Here is a 21,689-nt window from a genome sequence, read left to right as displayed (position 1 = left end):
TCGTGTTGTCAATCTTGAACTCTGATGTGTGTTATGTTGTATTTATTTATTAATTTAATGATCATTATCAGTACGTTGACTAATTAAACACGTACAAAATTAACTAGAAACAATCATTACCATATCACTGAACTTACATCAATCTGATACTTACGCTTGCTTAGGATGAATTGCCACAATATGTCAGCTTGCGGTATACCGTAAACTGCGCTGTTAACTAGAAGATATATCTCTTTACTGCAGACCACAAATCACACTATGAAGGATGAAATAAGCCATTTACTCAGTCATAGAAATAAAACGATACAGAATCATACATTTAATTGTGAGACATAAAATATTTTGCTTTTGAATTAAAAATTAAATCAAGTCTTTGGAGTAGCTGGTTTGAATGAAATCAAATTATATATTAACTTAAGTAACTTGGCCCGAATCATACCTAGTTTATACATGTTTTATCTCCCGGTTTCACTCAATTTCTCTCGAAGGTCATCTGAAGTCAGGAGGGACGAATACTTGTTTCTAAAAAAGTTTGGAATCAACTTGAAGAGAAAGTTTCAATTTAAGGCACACAGAACGATAGCGACACTTTTATCAGGAGAAGAAGAATGTCTTGATCACAACTGCAACTTTACCAGCCTCACCTGTTTTGAAAGTAACTGTATAGACATAATATTCTATGTGATCTTAATGCAGGCCAGAACAAGTTACTACATATACTACATGTTACATAAAGATAACACTGTTGACAACATTTCTCTGATTAGGTTTTTATTGCTTCCATTGGAATTACAACATCAATACATATCAATAATTTCATATTTTGATTCCATGATACAAACTTTTGATAGAGTAACAGATAAACGGGATTAATATGTTGTGATTGTATTCCTATGAGAGACCAGGATCGCCCCTCAAAGGGAACAAGTGTGTTTGTTGCAGAGAGCTTTTATTTGTACAAGCATACAGAAAAACGGAAGATACCAAGATCAATTACAAAATAAAGTAATAATTATTTCCTTGGAAATATCTAATATCATAAACACTGCAACGCGGTGATTTCATCCATATTTATCTGTCAATCTGAGTTTTTTTGTTATGTAAATATATTCAGTTTTTCGGGACGTTGCCTGGGTAATATTGGTAAACTTGAGGCTTCATAATATCCAATAGGCTTAAAGCAAATATGACAAGAACTAAATTATAATGTAGAGATCATGAATATTCATTAATCATCAAGCAGCACCAGTAATAAAAAGAAGCAAAATAATGATACAAGAAGAATGAAAGATATGTATGGAGAGCCGATCATTGCATTTAAGGTTCATGTTAAGTATTCAGACCATTATCTTCGTTACTTTTATGTTAAAATCTTACTATAATACGTCAAAGTCACTTGTTCCTATTGTCTTCAAAGAAACATCATTAGAGATCATAATAATGGAACACAGAACTGGATTAAAAATCAAAACATGTCATTGTTATTAATTAATGTCTAAAACAACGTTTTAGTATGATTTTGAGTAATACAAATCAATAGTTTAACGGTAGACAGCCAGTCATTGTTACTATGATAACATTTAACAATATTTTTCTAATATTCACTATATGACGCGTGAGAAATATCAAAGATTAATTCAGGATATAGAAAAAAGGGGGAACGAAAGAAAGCAACTAAATCTTGAAAGAAAGTAAAATTAATAAACGGATGAAGTAGAATGCAATCCAACAATTAATGACTAAATATAACAATAATTAGAGCAAGTATTAGTTAGTCTTACAAATATAAATCGAAGAAAAATATCGGAATATAAAGAAATAAAGAAGATCTGAAATAAAATGAAACAAGTAGACTCATTTATAAGACGCATTAAAATAACAATGTAAGAACAGAATGAGAAGTATATACTATACAGAGACGATCTTTTTATTTAAGAATTACTTGATTGTACTAGATACAAAATTATGTAATGATAAAACAAGAACTGTTTAACGTTTTGCTTATAAACCTTATAAAAGATACTGTTAATGAAGCAATTATTGTACACAAAATGAAAAAAATTAAAACTTATTCAAATATACGAGTCTTGTATCTTAACAAAAATTCAAGAATCGATACCTCCAAAATCAAAAATGTTTTTTTTTCATGCGTAAGTGACCTAAAGTGACTTGCTCGTCCATAGCTTACCTATCATATAATAGTAAATATGATCGATAGCCTACCTATCACGTAATATTAAAATGATCGATAACTTACCTATCACAACATTTTAAAATGATCAGTAACTTACATATCAAAAAATAATAAATATGTTCATTTGCTTACCTATCACATCATATTAAAATGATCGATAGCTTACCTATCACAAAACATTACAATGATCGATAGCTTACCTATCATATAATATTAAATATGATCGATTACTTTTCTATCAGATGATATTACAAAAATCGATAGCTTACCTATCACATGATATTACAATGATCTATTTATGCCAACATGTACCCGCTGTTAACCAAAATTGTATTCCAAGTTTGGATTTGATCTGATTTAAGGTTGTGGAATTATTTGCAAGTTTAAATTATTGGCACCTCCCAAAAAATTGGGCCCAACAAAATTTTGCGCTCAAATGGTTCCAAAAATATTGGGCTTCATAAATTCAGGCCCAATAATGTGTCCCAAAATGCATGTAGGTTTGTAATAAAAATTGGGCCCTGTCAGCGTGAAAATGTGCCTGGATTGTTTTGGGACTTAGATTGCCTACATGTACCAGCTATTAACCAACAACTGTATACCAAGTCTGGCTACAATCTGAATTCTTGTTGCGGAGTTATTTTAATGTAAAACTCCTTAGGTTTGATCCAATAATCTCATTAATATTCATAAGGTCAACGCCAAAACAATAGGGTACTCCTTCTTACTAAGAAACATCTACATAAAGCAAGTAGGAAAAGTATCCATTACTCCGCTGGAAATGTACATCCAATATTTCTTTTTCAAAATGAGGATTCAATAAAATATGAATATACTACAGTCATTTGGGTATTAAAATCTTCAAATCCCCGAAAGCAAAGTTGTAACCCTATACAATCCAATGTCATATCAAGAAAATTAAACATAGGAATAAACAGAACATTTGCTATCAGCGTGCTGTAACTATGACGTCACACCTGTTTGCTTCAAGTTCACTTATATAACAAATTGTGACAATTTCAGCTATCGATATCTCGAAAATACAAGGTAGGAATTAGATGCTTATTATATGATTAGTCAAATAAATGTTCCCCTGAGCTATCCTTTTAAGATTTGTCACGTCATCCTATTGTCATCATGTTAACAACGATAAAACATTGGAACAGAAAGAAATGAAGAAATGCTGGCATAGAACAAATATATCACAGATATTAATTAATATCACCTCTAAGTTCTCGTAGATCGATTTTAATAACACAATGGTATTGTAGATAACCAATGTATGTCATTTCGTCTTTACATTGACGCAATTAATGTGACTCTACTAGTGTGAGATTTAAGACATTACGTAACCGATACGTCACAGTTAAATTAGTAAAAGTAGGAACGAAGAAAACCACAGAAAGTTGAATCACGCAATCCTAGTTACTGAGTGTATGTGGATACAGTATGTACAGATTTTATCCAAAGCATTCCAAACATGTCTGCTTAAAAATAGTTTAGAAGTATTAACAGAATTAAGCGTTTATTTAATGCTCTAAGTAGTAAAGAGCTTGTCGGGGAATGAGGTGGGGGTTTGGATCGAAGATAGGGGTCTGGAGTTGGGATGAATCATACCATTACACACAATTGGACCAATGAAGGGTGTTATACCCTGCACCGAGAAGTGCATGGAGGCTGTGAACAGGTCACCAGCATTACTTGACCAGGGACACACGATTAAGGAAAACCTTTTTCTTCAGTTACCCAAGTAACAAAGACTTTGTTACATAATCGGGGGAAAAGAAAATTAAAAAAATAATGCACTTGACCGTTTAATTCCCATTATACAATAAGCGTGCTGGTTGTGGTGACTACTACATAAAATTACTTGGTCACCAATGTAGAGGGTACGTCATTTATCCCCTCCTACACTACCCCCACCCCCCCCCGCCCATCCACATATACACAAAGAATAAGATAGGGATGTATAGTCTCATATACTGATGACGTAGTGGTTGATGGATGACGTCATTAGAACCTTGATTGGTTCTTAGTAATTTGATGTTGGCTTGAAGAGCAAACACATTAAGAGTTAGAAGAGAAAGTAAATGTGAACAGTAATGTAGGTAATAAAACGTAAGGAATGACTTGTTGTACACTTTACAATACTAAGTAGCCTGTATGCTCACGCAATGTATCGAATCTTTGATTGGAGTTCTTTGTAGTATTTGGAGTTATCAACAGTTTACAAAGTTAACCTAATATCTAATATACCCCCTTCTGCGAATATAAAAAAAAAAAACGTAGTAATAAATTTAAATTATGTACGCTGCCTGTGGTTAACCCCGTCTGAAAGGTGGGTAATATCGTGCGCGAGATTCTCATAGTTACTCATTCTTTCTAACATGTACTTCGCTTTTATCTTTTTGTTTTAAATTTCATTGAGCTAAATTCAAAAGACATAAGTAGTCAATTTGTTAATTGTTTCTTCAACTTGATAATCAATGACGTCATCATACTTTTTAAGTAGTTGGCGAAAATGAGGGCGCTGTCTCTCATTATAAGATAGATCGTGATCAGTGAAGCATATACATCAGATTCAGAAATGGTCAAAGGATAACATGTATCTCCCAATCGCCTACCCCTCTAGTCCCCCGAACGACAGCAACGTGACTTCCAAAACATAAAAGGTTACAGTTGTACACTTTAGCGCACAAAACTAAGTTGTTGAATATGAAGCATATAAAGGATGACTTTGAGCACAACATTAATGTTGTTATGTCGTAGACCACTGACATTCAGTCTAGGTTGCTTTTGCTATAACATTTTGTCTAATTTTGAGACAAGTTACTTTGACCAGCTGAGTTAAAGGTAACTGGTCTATATAATATAATACGGAGACAGTTATGTCAGTTCATCAAATACAACAGAAAACACAATGAGATGAGAAGACTTTTATGGCCTCAAATAACATGTTAACATCGAAGTACAAATTCTACACGGACAAATGTTGTTGAAATCATCTAACTATGCTTTGGTGTAAGAACGAAACTACAAAACTTGATTTCGTTGAGTTATTGAAATGTATAAATCACATTATTGACATGAACATTTATTCCTGTACTGAGAGGCTGACGTCATCATCAATTTAGCATTAAAGGAGTATTCCAGACATTTATCTTACCAAACCAGGAAAGTTGAAGAAACATAAACAACACTCCTTTTTTGGATTATAACAATTAAAGAATGAAATTCCGCCTTGAGTTATCCATTAAAACAAATGTAAGTTAAACAGAACTCTTTCCGATTTCACTGCATTATTGTAAATGGAATTATTAATATGATTGTACAACCTAACCTCTCTACAAGATCCATTCACAATGAATGTAAAAGTTACAGTCTTCATCAAGTCACCATGCCGTTGTCTTGAGAATATAGGCATTTGATGACGTTACAATCATACTAGACTAATTGCATGTGTATTATACTGGAGCTCTATCTGGCGCTGTTTGTAGTATTTGGGAGATATTAACAGATTGAAACTAAAATCTTAATTAGATTCTTTCTCACTAAAATTACTGCATCAATTTGAGAATTGAGTGAATGACGTCATAGTCCTGCTGATAATTGGCATCGCCAGATGAACATGCAGTTTGCATTGAGCTGTAAAATAAAGATAAAAATGATATATAGCAGGTTATATTGGTATCATAATAATTGGTCAAAAAGTATACTTATTAGTAGAATAATGGGGAAGTGATACCTAAGCATACTCCTCCTCCCGGAAAAAGCGCCAACAATACCACGAGCCAATAAGTAATTTAACTCACCGGCTAAACAAAACACCGCAACACGGGAAACAAGCGAACGATGTTTTTGTTAATAATGGAAGTAACTTATTACAAGGGATCAGCTTTGTTAATGAAATATACAGTAAAACCAATTGTAGTTATTGGCCAGATAAAATTAGATAATCACAGATATAGGAATACAAATTATGGTTATTGATAGAGATTAATATTAATATATTAAGATTGTACAACTAAAGATAGCAGACAATCACTGTTAACAAATACAATGTTAAATACTAAGGTAGAGAGTATTCAGCTGTATTGACTTACAGTGACGTGTGCCTTGCCTGGTTGAAGTTCGTCAAGCTCGACTGATAACTCTTGTCATGGAATCCCTAAACAAGAGGAAAAATATAAGTAATGAATATGTATAAGAAAACAAAGACACAAAGACAATACAGTATATAGTTAAATGTTGTAAATCATCATATACATCCATATTAAGAGTGTTATTTCAGATAAATCGAATCATGTTACATTAAAATGTGCATGCTTCAAATGTCTTGGAAATTGTTGTCCTGTTCATTATTATTATTTCAGTTATTATCTTAGGGATTCCTAACGAGTACATCTTGCGAATATTGTAGTACTGAACATGATATACACATGAAGGCTTAATCCATAAAACCATGGTCACCTATGATGTGGTCGCTCTGATTCCATGCTCGAAAGGATTTGTGAAGATTGAAATCTATAAAAATGTTCTACTGTTTGCTTGAAATATTCCAAATAAGTATGTAAATAACAAAATGAATAACATATGTCAACCCATATTGACTCATAGCACAAGGATATACCTCTCCCTATATATAAAAGTGATTTCTGTGTAAAACTGGATTACTGTACAAGAATCAGTTCACTTATCTCCGCACCCCATCCTCTTCCCTGCCGGTAACCATCAAATGATCTACTCGGGGGATTTCACCTTGATATCACGATAAATCAATCGATGCAACCCAATGTATTATCTTACATTGAAGCGATGCAGGGAAATGTTCCGTCCTGTTTATAAGCTGATCCCGTCTAGCTGAGTAGCCATTTTCAATTAAGTTGCAAAGTTTAAAATTCTCTTCGTTATGAAAGTTCGACAATTCCTTCAAACATTAATGTAATCGTTACCGATCCATATCCAGGTCACTCAGCTCTCATCGTGTGCTTTTCATAAGAATTCATAAATGTAGGAGCCAAATCAAATTGGACATTGGCTCACGTTATTATGCAATACAAAGGTGAGAGTTCAGGAGCTGGTTAAAATTGCCAGTGTACCCCATTTCTGATAGTAACAAGTTTGAAGAATAAATGTGGTTTATATATTTCCAGCTGGACCAACCCCTCTCCCTTCTTCCTCTAGAAATTTGAAGCCAATCGTAACATTTCGTGTAAAAGTTAAGTAAACTGTTGGATAGGCCGTGTCACTATCTGACGTTCATACTGTAGTACCTTTAAAAGGAAATTCCCTGAATTGATCATTATTGACATCTAAACGGATAGTTATTTTAGTTGGTTCTCTAGACGATGCTAGACTGGGTTCTGCTTTATGTTTTGTTTTGACGGAACTTGTGTTATCATTAGCATAGTTTATCTTCAGTGGAAAGCTATTAACAGTAAAGAGGTTAATTATGCATAATAATAATAATGCATATTATAGTGCGAACGACTATTAACAGTTTAAGTGTTAAATGCGAAAGACAGAGTCTTTCTTGCTGGCGTTACTTTATTTTCCAAAACGATAATTTAATCAACCAGTATAAATAACCGTCCCAATAACACCATGTTAGAGATGAGCGGTGGAAGGGGAAGGGAGAGGGAGGGGGGCAGGGGGGACTCAGACCGATGTTCAGGGGTGCTGAAAGCGCTACCCTGTGATTGTTCCCACGTTCAAGAGCTCGCTTAATACACATGGTCAGTAGTCTTGTTGGACCCGGAGATATATTGCCTACGAAGCCGTAAAAAACTAATGATATTAAGTTTTAAAAGTATTTGATGCATCCCGGGACCCCAATGCGAAAATAAACACAACTATAGTGATAGAAAATCACTGTTCCGAAAAATAATTCGCGAACATAATAGACTCCTGTACCTTTCCCGAAGCATCCGGGCATCTCTGATTACAATATATTACCATAGTCTGGAAACCTGTTAGTTTGCTAGTAGTAGGGCTATAGTAACAGTTAGACATGATCTCGTTATTTTTTTTTTGAGAGAGAGAGAGAGATGAGAGAGATTGGATAGATGGGAGAAATTGAAAAGATAGTTATAGCGAGTAAAGAAGAGACAACGATTTGTTTTGCTTGGACAAAGAGGATCAAAATGAAAACCCTGTCAAAACAAGAAATTGAAAGCCAGATTACTTTCTTACAAATCCGGAACGATGAACGAGATATCAATATACTTGGGAGCTGTAACACATTGTAGACAATACACACTGTAAACACGTTTGGTGTCACGTGATGCAAATTATTGACATATATATGTTTTATATGCTCATTTTTCGCTCTATTGTTTTGACTTTACACTGTAAAACCCAACACGTCAAGACAACTTGAAAAAGTCGAGGTAACCCGCTGCCTTAACTTTTTTAAGTTCACTCTACTAACCCAGAAACTCCATAAGTAAGACTTGACAGTAGTGGTTACAACCAACTCACTGGTTTTACTTTGTTACACTTCATGTTCATCAGTTGTGGCAACAGATATCAGCAAAGTCCAACAAATTTAATCTTTATCTGTTTTTGAGAAAAAGCTGGGCAAGTTATGGTAACTAAAACATTAGAGCTGATACAGCATAGCCTTTCCTCGTTAAACTGACAAGACCAATTCAAGTTTTTCCCACTTTCCATTATCTCCAGAGTTAACTTTGAATATTTAAGTTGACGCTACTTGGCATATTCTAGGCAGCGGGTTACCTCAATTTAATTGAGTTATGACAACAGACAATTTTAGTAAAGAAAACTATATATTGGTAAGTTAACAACACAACTTTATTTTCAACCTCTGAAGTCAGTAACAATGTACTTTAACAAGGAAATAGAAGAAATAATCAAACGCATAAAAGTGCCTAATACTTTTATCGGTGGAAACAACGCCAAAATGTATCAATAATGAGACACAGAAGAACATGGAGCATGGGTACATGCCTGCTACAATCATTCATTTCCATGATTCATTAGAGATAGTAAATACCAATTTCAAGTGCATGTGTTCTTTGGTATGAAATACAGAAGTAAAATTAATATGTTATGGCTGCTGGAAATAACCAATGTTGTTAAAAGCCAAGAAGAAAGAAGTAACCACTCCTCTCAGCCATTTACAATATGATTGTTTTAGCTAAAGACTTTTAATTTTGTGGCAAATAGTTTTATAGGTGAATCATAATTACATCATCATGTAAATAGGCAACTAGGCAACGATGCTCAAAACAGCAATGTTTCATTAACTAAAGGAATGCACTTAAAGTTGTCATTAGCAAAGCTATAGTGATGCCACCAATTGTTCTTGCACCTGTTTCATGAAAAAGACTAGTTATGATGGATATGAGCATTGTTCAATTGTGAAAACCAAGCATCAAAAAGGAACTTCATCTTTTCAATGATATGAAAAATTTCTTTTCAGGATATTTTGATCCCTTATATTAGAAATTACCATGAAACTAGCTCCCATGAAAGCTAGGGATATGTTTGGGGAATCACATACAACCTTTCATCCTAGAAAGGGGTATATGAAATCAAGCCAGGGTTCAGCAAATAGCCCCCGTTTGGTCCTTTGTACTCAAAAACTTACATTTTAATCATAAGATAAAGCAACTCTGTAAAACTCTTTTAATAATCTGAGAGGAAGCACAACAGTCTTTACTCATGAAAACCTGCATGCAAAGTAAAGTCATCATGAAAAATGTTTGTTTATAGATCTTTACAGCAAAGCACTTTATTTTTACCCATTTGGAACACAAAATACTTTGAAAGAATTCCATTGTCAATCCCTGTCTTTTGCCAGTTTTTGGATCCTTCAAACACTTGTATTACTGTGATTTGAATAGTTTCATCACAACACAGATATCTGATGCATTTTCCTTTATCAGTATATATAATATTAATACTGACTTCCTGTAAATGATTTCACAGTACATCCCTCATTGGGCTTTGTTTAGGATGAACATGTTTGTAAGTTCAAATTTTGCAAATTATTTCTGAAACATATACTATGATACCAATCACATTGATGCAAGCAAGCTGTTAGAAATTCTCCATAACTAAGCAAGTACAAAGTGATTATTTGACAAACAATGGCTCTGAATAAAAATGAAAATGTAAACTAGAGTTTAAGCCTGATAGAATTTTTTTCAGACATTTTTGGACCCTTCCAACTCACTAGAGGTGTGGGCTATTATATCATTTCTCTGCCTGAAGAAAACATCGGTATATCATAAAATTAACTTTGTTTCGCTCTTTGATTATTACAATGATTATTATTAGTGCCTATTCACCCAATCAACAATTCTTCATAAGTTGAAATGTAAAAGCAGAGAAACAATTTCCCATGGCATCCTGTTCCATATTACAATTTGTTTCAACACATTTTCAAGATTTACCAAGAAACAAGATAATTACCAGTCAAATGGAGTTTGCAATATCTCTCTGGACACCACATGAACTATTTAAACACTTCAGATGCATGATAACTATGAATGTTTATAATGGAATGTAATGCCACAGGCATGGTTTCAAATTGTTAAGAGGGTTATTTAAGTAGCCTGACGGTTTATTTTTTGTTGATAAATTACACTAAAACAGCAATATATTAACTTCTTTAACTAAAGAATATTATTGTTTAAGCTGTCAATTAGCAAAAATATTCAGCAGTCCCTTTTTCTTGAATCTATATCCAGGACACAATTTGTACTTACGATGGATCAAATAAACCAATGGTGTTGTTAACATATACAGTAGAATGCAAAAATGAAACAAACCAAAATTAAAGTAAATTTCCTCCAAGGTGGTAATAAAAACAGTGTAAGAATTTTGACCAAAGGTGACCATATTTGAATTTCTGGTATATTTGGGGCAAATACAGCATACAGTACCTTTATGCTACCAAAGGTAACCATGTTTGAATTTCTGGTATATTTGGGGCAAATACAGCATACCTTTATGCTACTTTTGCATGTAATATTGTACACACAATGCAAAATGTAACTGCTAAATTGTCACAAGGTAATTTCTAATAAAAAGTATGTACTCTTAATTACTGTATTTTAAGTATTGCTAAAACAAGAATATAGATGAATGAGCGCTTGTATTATCTGATCATACCATACACTACAGAATGAGTTATATAGCCTACCCCTGTCTCAAAGTGAAACAAGTTCTGAAACTTTTGTCTGGTTGACAATATTTCCACCATTCTGTCAAGGTGTTGGTCTAGTGAAGAAAAGAAACTGCTGTCCAGAGCAAGGTTGCTTAACCTCGAAAACTCAGCCTTCAACTGAAAGAATAAAATGAGAAATGTAGAAAACAATATTTAGTTAAGTTTGCCCCATGAAAAGAAGATGGCTCCCTCTTGCCAGGTAGCAATATTATAGAAAGCCATTTCCAAGGTGAGAGTATAAATGCAACTTGTAAGTGCATTTGTCGATGGTAGTCAACTGCCAATCGGAATCCTGGGTAAGACCATATATAATATACAGTTATAAACTAATTTTACAGGTATTTAGTGCAGATATTAGTGACAAACAAAATAAGTAATGGTGACTGACATCCATGGGTTAAAAAACACTAATTACTAATGCTAAAAAATGCTTAAAATGCTAATTACTGATCAGATCACCCTGCTGCACCATATCAGACCACATACTTTGTATCTCTTTTTTTCTGTATTTTACCAAAATTTTATACATAAGAAATAAAACATCTCTAACACTAATCACCCACTGTGATTACTTTTACTACACATTATGCACTGCAGCTACTATATCATGAAAAATACAAAACAAAATGTCCAATTTTAGTGAAGGAGACAGCACCCCCAATAAATTAATGAACAATTAAGGAACTTACTTCACTGGGAAGAAATAAGGCGGGCATCTTTCTACCATTTCGTTGACGGCTGGCGTATTTAAGACCAGGTCCTGTCTACGGTATGCAGTCCTTATCATCATTTTTTAAATCTTGTCCATGTCCCTGTTTCTCTTTTGAACTTCTGTGCAAAAGTTTTCTCAATAAGACTCCATACTTGTTGCATCTTCTCCAATTGGAATGTCTGGTAAGTAATTTATTTCTGCTCTCTTTGGTTTTTTGTGTTTTGATGAAGACGGTCCAGGGTAGGAGCGCTTCCTTGAGTTAGCGTTTAGTTCCATGCAGTCCAACTTTCTCATTTTTGCTCTAAGATTACCCATCTTAAATTTGATGCTGTTAAGCATTTCATCATAGCCAGAGGAACTTCCCTTTTCAGCCAAACAAGGATAGGTCCTCATGATTGCTTTTGCTACTTCAGTGTATTCCATGTGTGTTGGATAAGCTTTGTACTCCCAAATGCGGGTAGCAATCGCATCAAGAAACTGACTTTTGTGATCTTTGCTTAAGTCAAGGTGCTTCTTTCCTTCTGACAGATACTTTCTATTACCATCTTCAAAAACCAGTTCAAGCTCTGGGCCTACTTTAGGTACCTGAAAGACCTCTGGCCAACACCCTTGTCTCAGTTTGGCTTCTACCGACTGTATGTCATCATTTGAACTAACACTCATAGTGTCATGTGAGCTTCCGAACGAACCGACAGATGACAGTGAGGGTGTACTACTCTGATAGCACTGATCTTCAGCAATTTCAGTGTATATCACTTGGACAGATGCACATGTCTCTGGTAAATCATTTGCATTAGTTAGATTCACCATCTCACCGCCAAAGTCTGGATCAGCATATTGCAAAGTGAAACTGCCTTCAAGGCTTAACTTATCTTTCAAAGTTTCCATAAGGTTTTCAACAGACTCTGGACGTTGCTCAAGGGACACCTTCTGAATGTCCTTTGGTGACAACACTACCCTCAATTTGTACATAGTATCAATTTCTGAGCAATCCTATGCATGAAAAGAGAACAATGTAAGTGAGTTAGAAGCTGGCTATATCGTTTCGTACACTCCCCTTAGAATTACAGTACTGTACCACATAGTAATATTTTAGCAGTAAGTGCAACAACCCATTCAGCTGCAGTATACCAAATGCACTGCATAAATATGCAGTATGGCAGCTGATCTACTGTACATCTACTCTTGGCTACTTGCATGAGCAGAAATTTTGCATGTAAATGTCATCCAAGTACTGCATCTTTCAACGTTTAGTAAGGCTCATGCTTTATCACAGACAACTCAACTTAGTGTAACTCCTATTGTTCTTCATGTATATCTACAGAGTGTTTCAACACAACCACTTTAGCTTCTCTCATAGTGTAGGAAGTTAGAGGGTAGTAATCTTTAAGATTACCTGGACAAACTACTTGATCATAGTTTTCAGTCTCTGTCACTTTGTATGCTCCAATGTGGCTTTGAAAATAGATTTATGCAATTTTACTACAAGCCATCCATTGTTTTTATCAACAATAATAGTTTGTATATTTGCTAGTACAGAATGACCACTATCACTGCCAATCACAACAAACATATCTCTAAATTATACCTCATTCAAATTTGCTAATCAGTACCATGTATTAACCACATGAGCTCATGCTGATGAACCGAATGTTTTACTCCTTTGTCTCACACTGCGCAACTGTTAATGGTTAGGCCTATCTGTAAAGCTCTATAGCCTAACCTAATGCACAGCCAACGTTCAACGTGAAATGGAGCTTATAAATTTTGTAGGCTAGGCTGTTGAAATAGTGACTTTCCTAATCCAATTCAATCACGCATATAATTTCATGCTGCAAGTTTTAAACTTTGACTTGGGCTAATTTTAACAACATATTTCAGATTCAGTCGAATTTTTGCGAATATCATTACTGTATTGAGCATTAATCATTCTAAATACGAACCGTAAATCATCCAAGACTTGGGAAAGCTGGCCCCTGACGTATGTTATCTACTTAGTCGATATACGCGCGCGAGCGATCACTTACCGGTAATTTTGTTGCAAATACGCACAGTCTTCTCTTTCCAGTCGTTTTCATGTAGAAATGTTTTGATACTCGACGATCACAAGTTGAAACAACGATATCTTCATACGTTGATCTACGTTTCCGCATAAAACTTACGTAAATCATGTTGTAACGCTTATTTTAAAATTATTGAGTCATCCTGACTGTCATAACCCTTGTTCAGAAAGCTCATCTACCGGTTGGGTTTTACAATGTACAATGAACGTGAATCCAGCGTTAACCATATGAGTCTCATAATTAATTAAAATGAATGTCACGTAAAACACGAATTACCTACTTTTATTTTTTACTATATTGTTAGTTTCTCTGTACATTATTAGTATAGCGTTTCATAATTCAAAATGAAAGGTAATCCGGACGTTGAAGGGTGAAACTGACCGCTGTTTATGAAAGTATTTTTAAAGTTTTGACGGTTAAATGTTCGACATCCAAGGGCAATTTGCTTCCTTTATCCATAAAAATAGCTATAGATCTAAGTAATTTATTAATATTGTTCCTGTATCTCCATGGTTACACCTTACCGTTTGGCCCAATATTTCTACAGACCCCATATGTGAAGATGTATTACAACGATTCTACTATGAGTGACTTCTTAACTTCGCCGAAGAAAGTTGGTGGACAAAAGACGTCCATGAAGAGGGATGAGGTGGTGTTAATATAACTTTTCATCTAACTTTGGGTAACATACTCTAGTTTTAAACAACTTAGTCCGACAAATCCTCCCTTGCTCCCACCGCCTTGAAACAATGGAACTACGAGCCGCTAGTTTTATGCCTTAAGGAGAAATACTTCATCACGTCAACTCATCCGTCGCATGCATGGTGAGTAAACACCCAATTTCCCTTAGTAAAATTTCGTATACACAATGCGTTATGTAGCAGTAATCACCTTAGCTGCAAGTGTACGCTGACGTCGTATTTGAAATAATTTAAATGAGACCTACGAGGAAAGATAAAATGTGCCTTGAAATCAGCTTTTATGTTCAATCTGAACAAACATTGACATGATACCAAACGCCCATAACAATATTATTTGTTAGCTGGATAAGTCGGATATATAATGTAACAAAGTCAATTAAAAAGCAAAATGGAACCTCGTTAGTTGGTGTTATATGTGTCACTTGTTTGTAAATGTGTTTAGGCAACGACATGTTAATGATCAATGTTTTTATTTATTTTCCAAAATAAAATTTCATGTAGAGAAAAAACTGTGTATAATTGTAATTCATTACTAGCTCATTTTGACTTACATTAGAAAGGTTTGGTACAATATTCAGAAATTAGCTTTCACATTGCAAAAGAACAAAAATAAAAAGAATAAAAATCACTGTAAAAAAAACTATAACATGATGTGCTAATAAATAATCGATTACTTGAGATTAGAATCAGCGTAAACCATCTCGAAATCTTACTTGAGGCATTAAACTGACACACATTTGGGAAGTGTATTGCAAAATAAATGTTTTTTTTTCTTCAAGTTTATGTTGTAAGAGAATCAACTATCATGCACGCAGCTTCATCTCAAATTACTATAGTGCCGTTAGCTACCTACACCGTTGCTGTCATGTCTTTTATATAAACGGACCTGAACTGGAACTTACTTGATGCACCCCTCCTCCTTTTAATCCACTCTGTAAGGGATTACGTTATGACGTCATCACTCAGTCACTAAAACATCAACCGTTCATTGTTTACTAGTTTCCTTATATGTCATATAACAACAGTTGGCTCCGAGTTAGTGATTGTGTAATTTTATGTATGCTCTCGTTTCACAATGATTCTATAACCCAACGGATACCCTCCTAAACCATCCCCAGCCCCTCCCCGAGCCCAGGGAATGATTATAATGATTGTATTATATCAAAGAATACCGGTTACACTGTTGAATCGTCATATGACATTTAACGATGTTAATGTATTATGTCAGTTCCTCTCACAGTCAATAAACTGTGAACATTTGTTTCGCGGAGAACTTAATGAACAAATGAGTTACCGTACTACAAGAAATTTACTAATAAATATATTTGATACTTTTTGAATTGGTAACGAATTATGATATGTACATCAGCAGAGTGAAACAAATTAAACATTAATCATCTGCCGGTGGGGGTGGGGTGGGGGTGGGGGTTGTCAATTTAAAAGTTATCTTCAAATATTGTGTGAGGCTTGTAACGCTCCATAACATCTGACTAAAACTTGCAGTATTTAAAAGTCTATCCGTTTCTTTGTTTAGCATTTCCTTATCCATGTTGCTGAAGGAAGATTATTTAGGCCTCACTTAAACTTGACATTGAGAACAGTGCTATCATCATTACCAGACAAAAACTCGTAACTGGCCTATCTAAATTGCCTGTTTGATACACGAAAATTATAAATCTTTCCTTCCAGATGTGAAAAATGTCTAATACTCTTTTGTCTTATTTCTTTGTTCCACGGTAATTAACACATTATTGCCTGCTACTAAATTGACGTCATCAATTAACAGTAACATGAATCTATTACCGTTACTAATTAACAGGGACATGAATATATGTCTCTCTTACCTCTTCTCCTGGTAGATTACCCCAACCGTCACAGGCCTGAAAGGAAGAGAAATATTATTTTCATGAGATTTTAAAATTTAATTTCAGGAAAATATAACATGACGAGGCAAAAAATATATAATTTAGAATGATATATCTTCACAAATGTCGCAATAAACTATTCCTGCCAGGTAAACACACATCTACATTGAACACCCTAAAGTCAATAAAGGAGACAGACTCGTCAATGTAAGATGCACGGACTTAAAGGGTGTGAAGACTCGCGCAAAAGAAACATCTAATGCCGGTTATCTGATCTAGTTTCCAATGAGGTGTAACAGAAGTATAAGACACCACCATCGATCCTAAAAAGTACGCACACAGCTACTACCGTCGGTTATTAGACACTAGTGTACATTCAGTACATACAGCTGCGGTCAATACCCACAGCACAGTGTACAAACGATACAGCGATTGACATCTCAGGTCCAGCTAAGATAACAAGGTATCACGTTTCATTACTGTCTGCATTTTGTAGCGACAAGAAAAAACTTCACTTGCAAGCAACGGAAAGTTAACTTTTGAAAGATGGCGGCGCGCTGTTTGGGGCGAGTCTTCGATGCCTTTAATAACATTAATATAAAACATCAGCTTTATAGGAAAGACATATTTAGTTTTAAACCCGTTATGAAACACTGAGTGACGTCATCAAACACTGAGTGACGTTATCATGACCAACTTCTCACTGAGATGATCAGATGGCTACCATGGAACGAGAAGATGACGAGGATGGTAAAGAGTTTAGTAGAACGTCGTTGTTGGATCGATTTAATGTCAGAAAAAAGCAAAATCTGGCTTAGCCCACAAAGCAGCATATTGGTTACACCCCCCCCCCCCCCTTCGTCTAAGATGGTCTGTTTCTATCGTATTGTTAGTAGTGTAAAGATATCTATGAACGTTTGGTAAATGTAATTGTCCGATCAAAGTATACAACAAGAGACACAGTGGAATAATTACATAGATTATAGATCTTTTAACATTTAAATATTTGATGAATTATAATAAACCTTGAACATATTTTTTTATTCTAAATTTACCCTGTCAATGTATGTTCAATTAGAAGTGTGTATATGTGCACATAATCAGTTTTCCAATAAGTGACTCTCTCTGTTCAATGTTAGGCAAGGAACATTTAGACCAGGAAGCGACGGTCCGTAAATTAAGGAATATTTAGAGTGGGTTTATGTAACCGATACCCCCTGTGTGTCTGTTAGACTAGTATTGGCAGTAACCGCGTGAGCTCTTCATTGCTGTGTCTCTATGTATTAGCTGGACTTCGTTCGGGTTGCTCATATACTCTATAGAAAGGCTGTTCGGACTCGAGAGTATCATACTCGAACCAAGTGGTCTCGGACTCGTCTCGAAATAAGAAATAATTTGACTCTACTACATCAGAGTGTTTCTTATCCTATAAGATACAGATATATATACAAGTTCTGATGGAAAGAGTAATAATAACAATAGGAACGATGTGAGGATACAAGGCCCGGATGTTGCATTATTTTATCATCAGTACTTGAGTATAATTATGAAGATACAATAGTTAACTTGCTGGGTGGTAATTTTACATAATCAAACACATAACCAGGTACTTTGAACACCCCCTCTCCTCCCACTCGGGCCCAAGCTCCTTCGAGTTATTATTTTTTTTTAATTTTATATAGCCGTTATTAAAAAGACGAAAGGAATAACAAATATTTTAAAAACACTATTACTTCAGATTCACCGTTGATATTGTTTGTATCATAATGATGCTGCTTATTCATAGCACTGTACAAACAATTAATTTTCCTAGTATGTTAAAGTGCATGAAGTTGAAGAGATCTTAAAAAATCCATTTGTTTCTAAGTTTTAAGTTAAACCCAGATACGTCCTTCTATATAGAGGCCTGCTTGGACCCACACATGCACATCAGTCACGTACAATATATATACATCAATCTAAATCAATAATGAAATATAATAAATAGGGATCCCTTAAATCCCATTACAACTCACACTACTTGAACCGAGTAACATTAAATGATTGTTGAAGGCATATTGATGCGTGCAGAGACGCCAGACGTAAAGATTCTAGAGATGAAAATTATCCATTGATATTTTTACCAAGAAAACATTTTTTGACAGAGACGGTGTGGAGAGAAACACTGGAAGCACGGTAGATTCATTTCGCTTTATATGTTTTTATCTGTCTGAATATTCTCTATTTTAAAATTGATAATGTTCATTGATTCACAAAGCAATTACTTCAATAAGGAGAGCATAAAGGGGTCTATATGCAGAGAAAGAAGGACAACAAAAATCAGGAAATAGGACGAAAGTGCTGGAGTACGAGCGTGGAAAGGAGACTTCGTTATTTTCATTTATTTGTACCAACCTCGTCACAAGGTTTCTAACGAATATTGTGTATTTTACGATATATATGCATCCTGGAGAAATAACTCCTCGTCGTTGGACAATTGCAAATTTAACTCTAAATGTAATTGTCGTTACTTCAGTATGGGGACGTAGGAACCCCCCCCCCCCCCTTTCCAATTAGAATCTCTAAGGAAGTTTTTTTTCTATCTTTTGATATATTATTTAAAAATAACGAATCAAACCCGAGAAAGTGTGCCATTACGATAAGTAGGCAATACGTAGATTTTTATGACCAATTGTCTTTAATTGGCTTCAAGTTTACTGAATTAGAATAATATCCTAAAGTGCACCGTGTGATTAAATGAATTACCACTTCAATAATGCGCACACATCTATCTAAACATTTACAGTTGCACAAGGTTTCGTTTCATGTTAAATTAATAATATAATACAACAACGGATATAGCTGCTTTAGGAACACATGAATATCTTTCCAAATCAGATGAAACGGTGTTGAAAGAGAGGAGTAGGGACAGTTTATAATACAATATGGAAAGTAGGTTTCTAGCACCAACAGAAAGTTGAGCAAAATACAAAGCTTGGATGATAGAAGGGTGATGAAAGCGTTGTAATATTATCACGAGGGTTTCTAAAGTATACTGTGAGTCTGACAGGAAGTAGACACTTGACAACATGTAAGATTGCGCTCATTTCAAGATTGTCGGGTAAAATGTAGATCATATTCTAGATTAACGCTCTGTCCTATCGTGCCCTGTATAACATACTAATGTCCAATTCCTCACTGTTATAACAGTTTAAAACACATTTAGTAAACAAAAAATCTTTTAAGTCAATATCTTAAAGTTAGAAAAATCACCAAAACTAATTTGAAGTCTCTATAGCTATGCATACTGTAGCACTTTCATCCATGTAAACAAACATGTCTTAGTCCGGAGCGACTGCAACAATATAGACCATAATTATGACTAATTGTTGTCTGTTATACCAGACAGTCGTATCTGTAATTATGGATCCATAATATTTCGCTGTGTGTTACAAATGAATATGCGTCTACACGCTCTCCGTCGGCGAACAGCGGCTTCTTGTCTTTGCAGGAATACTTCTTCCAATATGTGACGCCTGCTTCGTAATACAAATCTCATGATAATCAATTAAAGCGCTAAGGCAAATTGAGCTTCCATCGCCATCATCTACTAGTTACAACTAAAAACCCCGCGAAACATCGTCAAAACCGTGACCCTTGACAGACAGCTCTACTGAATCATCGGTACTGATTTACTCCACAGAGCCAATCTAGAGCCACTAAAAAAATTGCAAGACCTGCTTCTATACAGTTTATTCCAAATCACGAATATTATATTTTCACAAATTACAAAATACAGTAGTCTTCGATTTTCTTTCATTTTATCAATAACCGTATCACCTCTTCATTCGTTTATGTAATCGCCAAAATGTCCAGCATTTGCACTCTGGAAAACGGTGTGTCTGATATTCACAATTTCGAAAATTTTCGAAATTTCGTTTATCTATGCACTCCACACACAAACAATTGGCAATGTGAACCAGTGTCTAGTGTGGTTTTAAACCATACAAAGAACAACAATGTTAAATCGCGCTGCTTCGCATCGGTCACCATCTGTTATATTACCAGTTCATCCTCATTTCTGACCATAAACTACAGGTATTTAATGTCTTATACACATGAGTGTACGTGGAACCGTCGCAGAAACATTTACCTTGATAAATTTGAGTTAATAATTGAGTAAGATTGAACTTAGAAGAAAGGATATCAATAGTGCACTTCTGTACTAGTGTTCTACTGAATGTTGAAATGCTATGCTCGTTTGTTAATTATCATAACGATGCTCGTGATTTGCTTACATAGTTTTATTATAAACATATATTTTAAAGATATGTATTAGATATTTTGTGTAAAGATATTTTAAAAGTTTGTGTCTACGTTTGGAATAAACGTGATACATAATTTACGTGAGTTATTCCTGTATTTTACTTGGCGCCCTTAACTCTCCACCCAATCCTAGACACTAATGATAAGGTCCAGGTGTTGCAATATAATATCTTTAACAATTGCAGATAATTATAAAGATACAATAAACAATTAGCCGACAACAAATTATAAGTATTCAACGATATTATCATTAACCGAGTTGGAACAACTCCACTCGAACCCCCCCCCCCCACCCTTCGGATCCTGACACATTCAAAATCGTCTAATGTATGTTTGTTTGTGTCCGTTCCAAACACGCGGGAAATAGTACAAATTTGTCTTATATTTATATTTTATAAAGAGATTGCATTTGTTTTGGTTACCATGGTATCCGTACAAGATAACAACGAAGCGGATAAGAGGAGCTACACATATATACTACAGAGTTTCTTTCTGTTTTCTAATTTGTTCCCATTGTACACGATTACAAGGATCCTTATCCTCCGCCCACCGCCCCCCCCCCCGGAGTCCTTGAAATGTCAGTAATTAAAATAGCTCCTCTTTCCTCCATATATACAAATGACTAAGATCATGGCAAGCATTACCATTCAGAA

The 21,689-nt window shown here is 34.8% G+C and overlaps 2 protein-coding genes across 3 annotated transcripts in view; both read right to left on the bottom strand.

Moving 5' to 3' along the window:
• Positions 1-754: 754 nt before the first annotated feature.
• The window catches only part of LOC139970031 (uncharacterized), an 87,421-nt gene continuing 66,486 nt past the window's right edge, over positions 755-21,689 (bottom strand). For both annotated transcript variants that reach the window (XM_071975593.1, XM_071975594.1), the window contains exons 10-12: positions 16,711-16,746; positions 6,298-6,362; positions 755-5,839 (exon numbers count right to left, since the gene is read on the bottom strand). In XM_071975593.1, coding sequence (XP_071831694.1) covers positions 5,752-5,839; positions 6,298-6,362; positions 16,711-16,746 — 189 coding nt within the window. In that variant the 3' untranslated portion in view covers positions 755-5,751. The remainder of the gene's footprint in view (positions 5,840-6,297; positions 6,363-16,710; positions 16,747-21,689) is intronic.
• Positions 12,189-14,343, bottom strand: LOC139970071 (uncharacterized). Its single transcript, XM_071975707.1, has 2 exons — positions 14,130-14,343; positions 12,189-13,095 (listed from the first exon to the last, which is right to left on the bottom strand). The coding sequence occupies exons 1-2, from the start codon at positions 14,271-14,273 to the stop codon at positions 12,238-12,240; spliced, it is 1,002 nt and encodes a 333-aa protein (XP_071831808.1). The 5' UTR covers positions 14,274-14,343; the 3' UTR covers positions 12,189-12,237.

The sequence above is a fragment of the Apostichopus japonicus genome, chromosome 7 (assembly GCF_037975245.1).
Source record: "Apostichopus japonicus isolate 1M-3 chromosome 7, ASM3797524v1, whole genome shotgun sequence".
Lineage (NCBI taxonomy): Eukaryota > Metazoa > Echinodermata > Holothuroidea > Aspidochirotida > Stichopodidae > Apostichopus > Apostichopus japonicus.
Note: the sequence above shows the minus strand (reverse complement) of the source record. Positions and strands in the feature narration are given on the sequence as shown.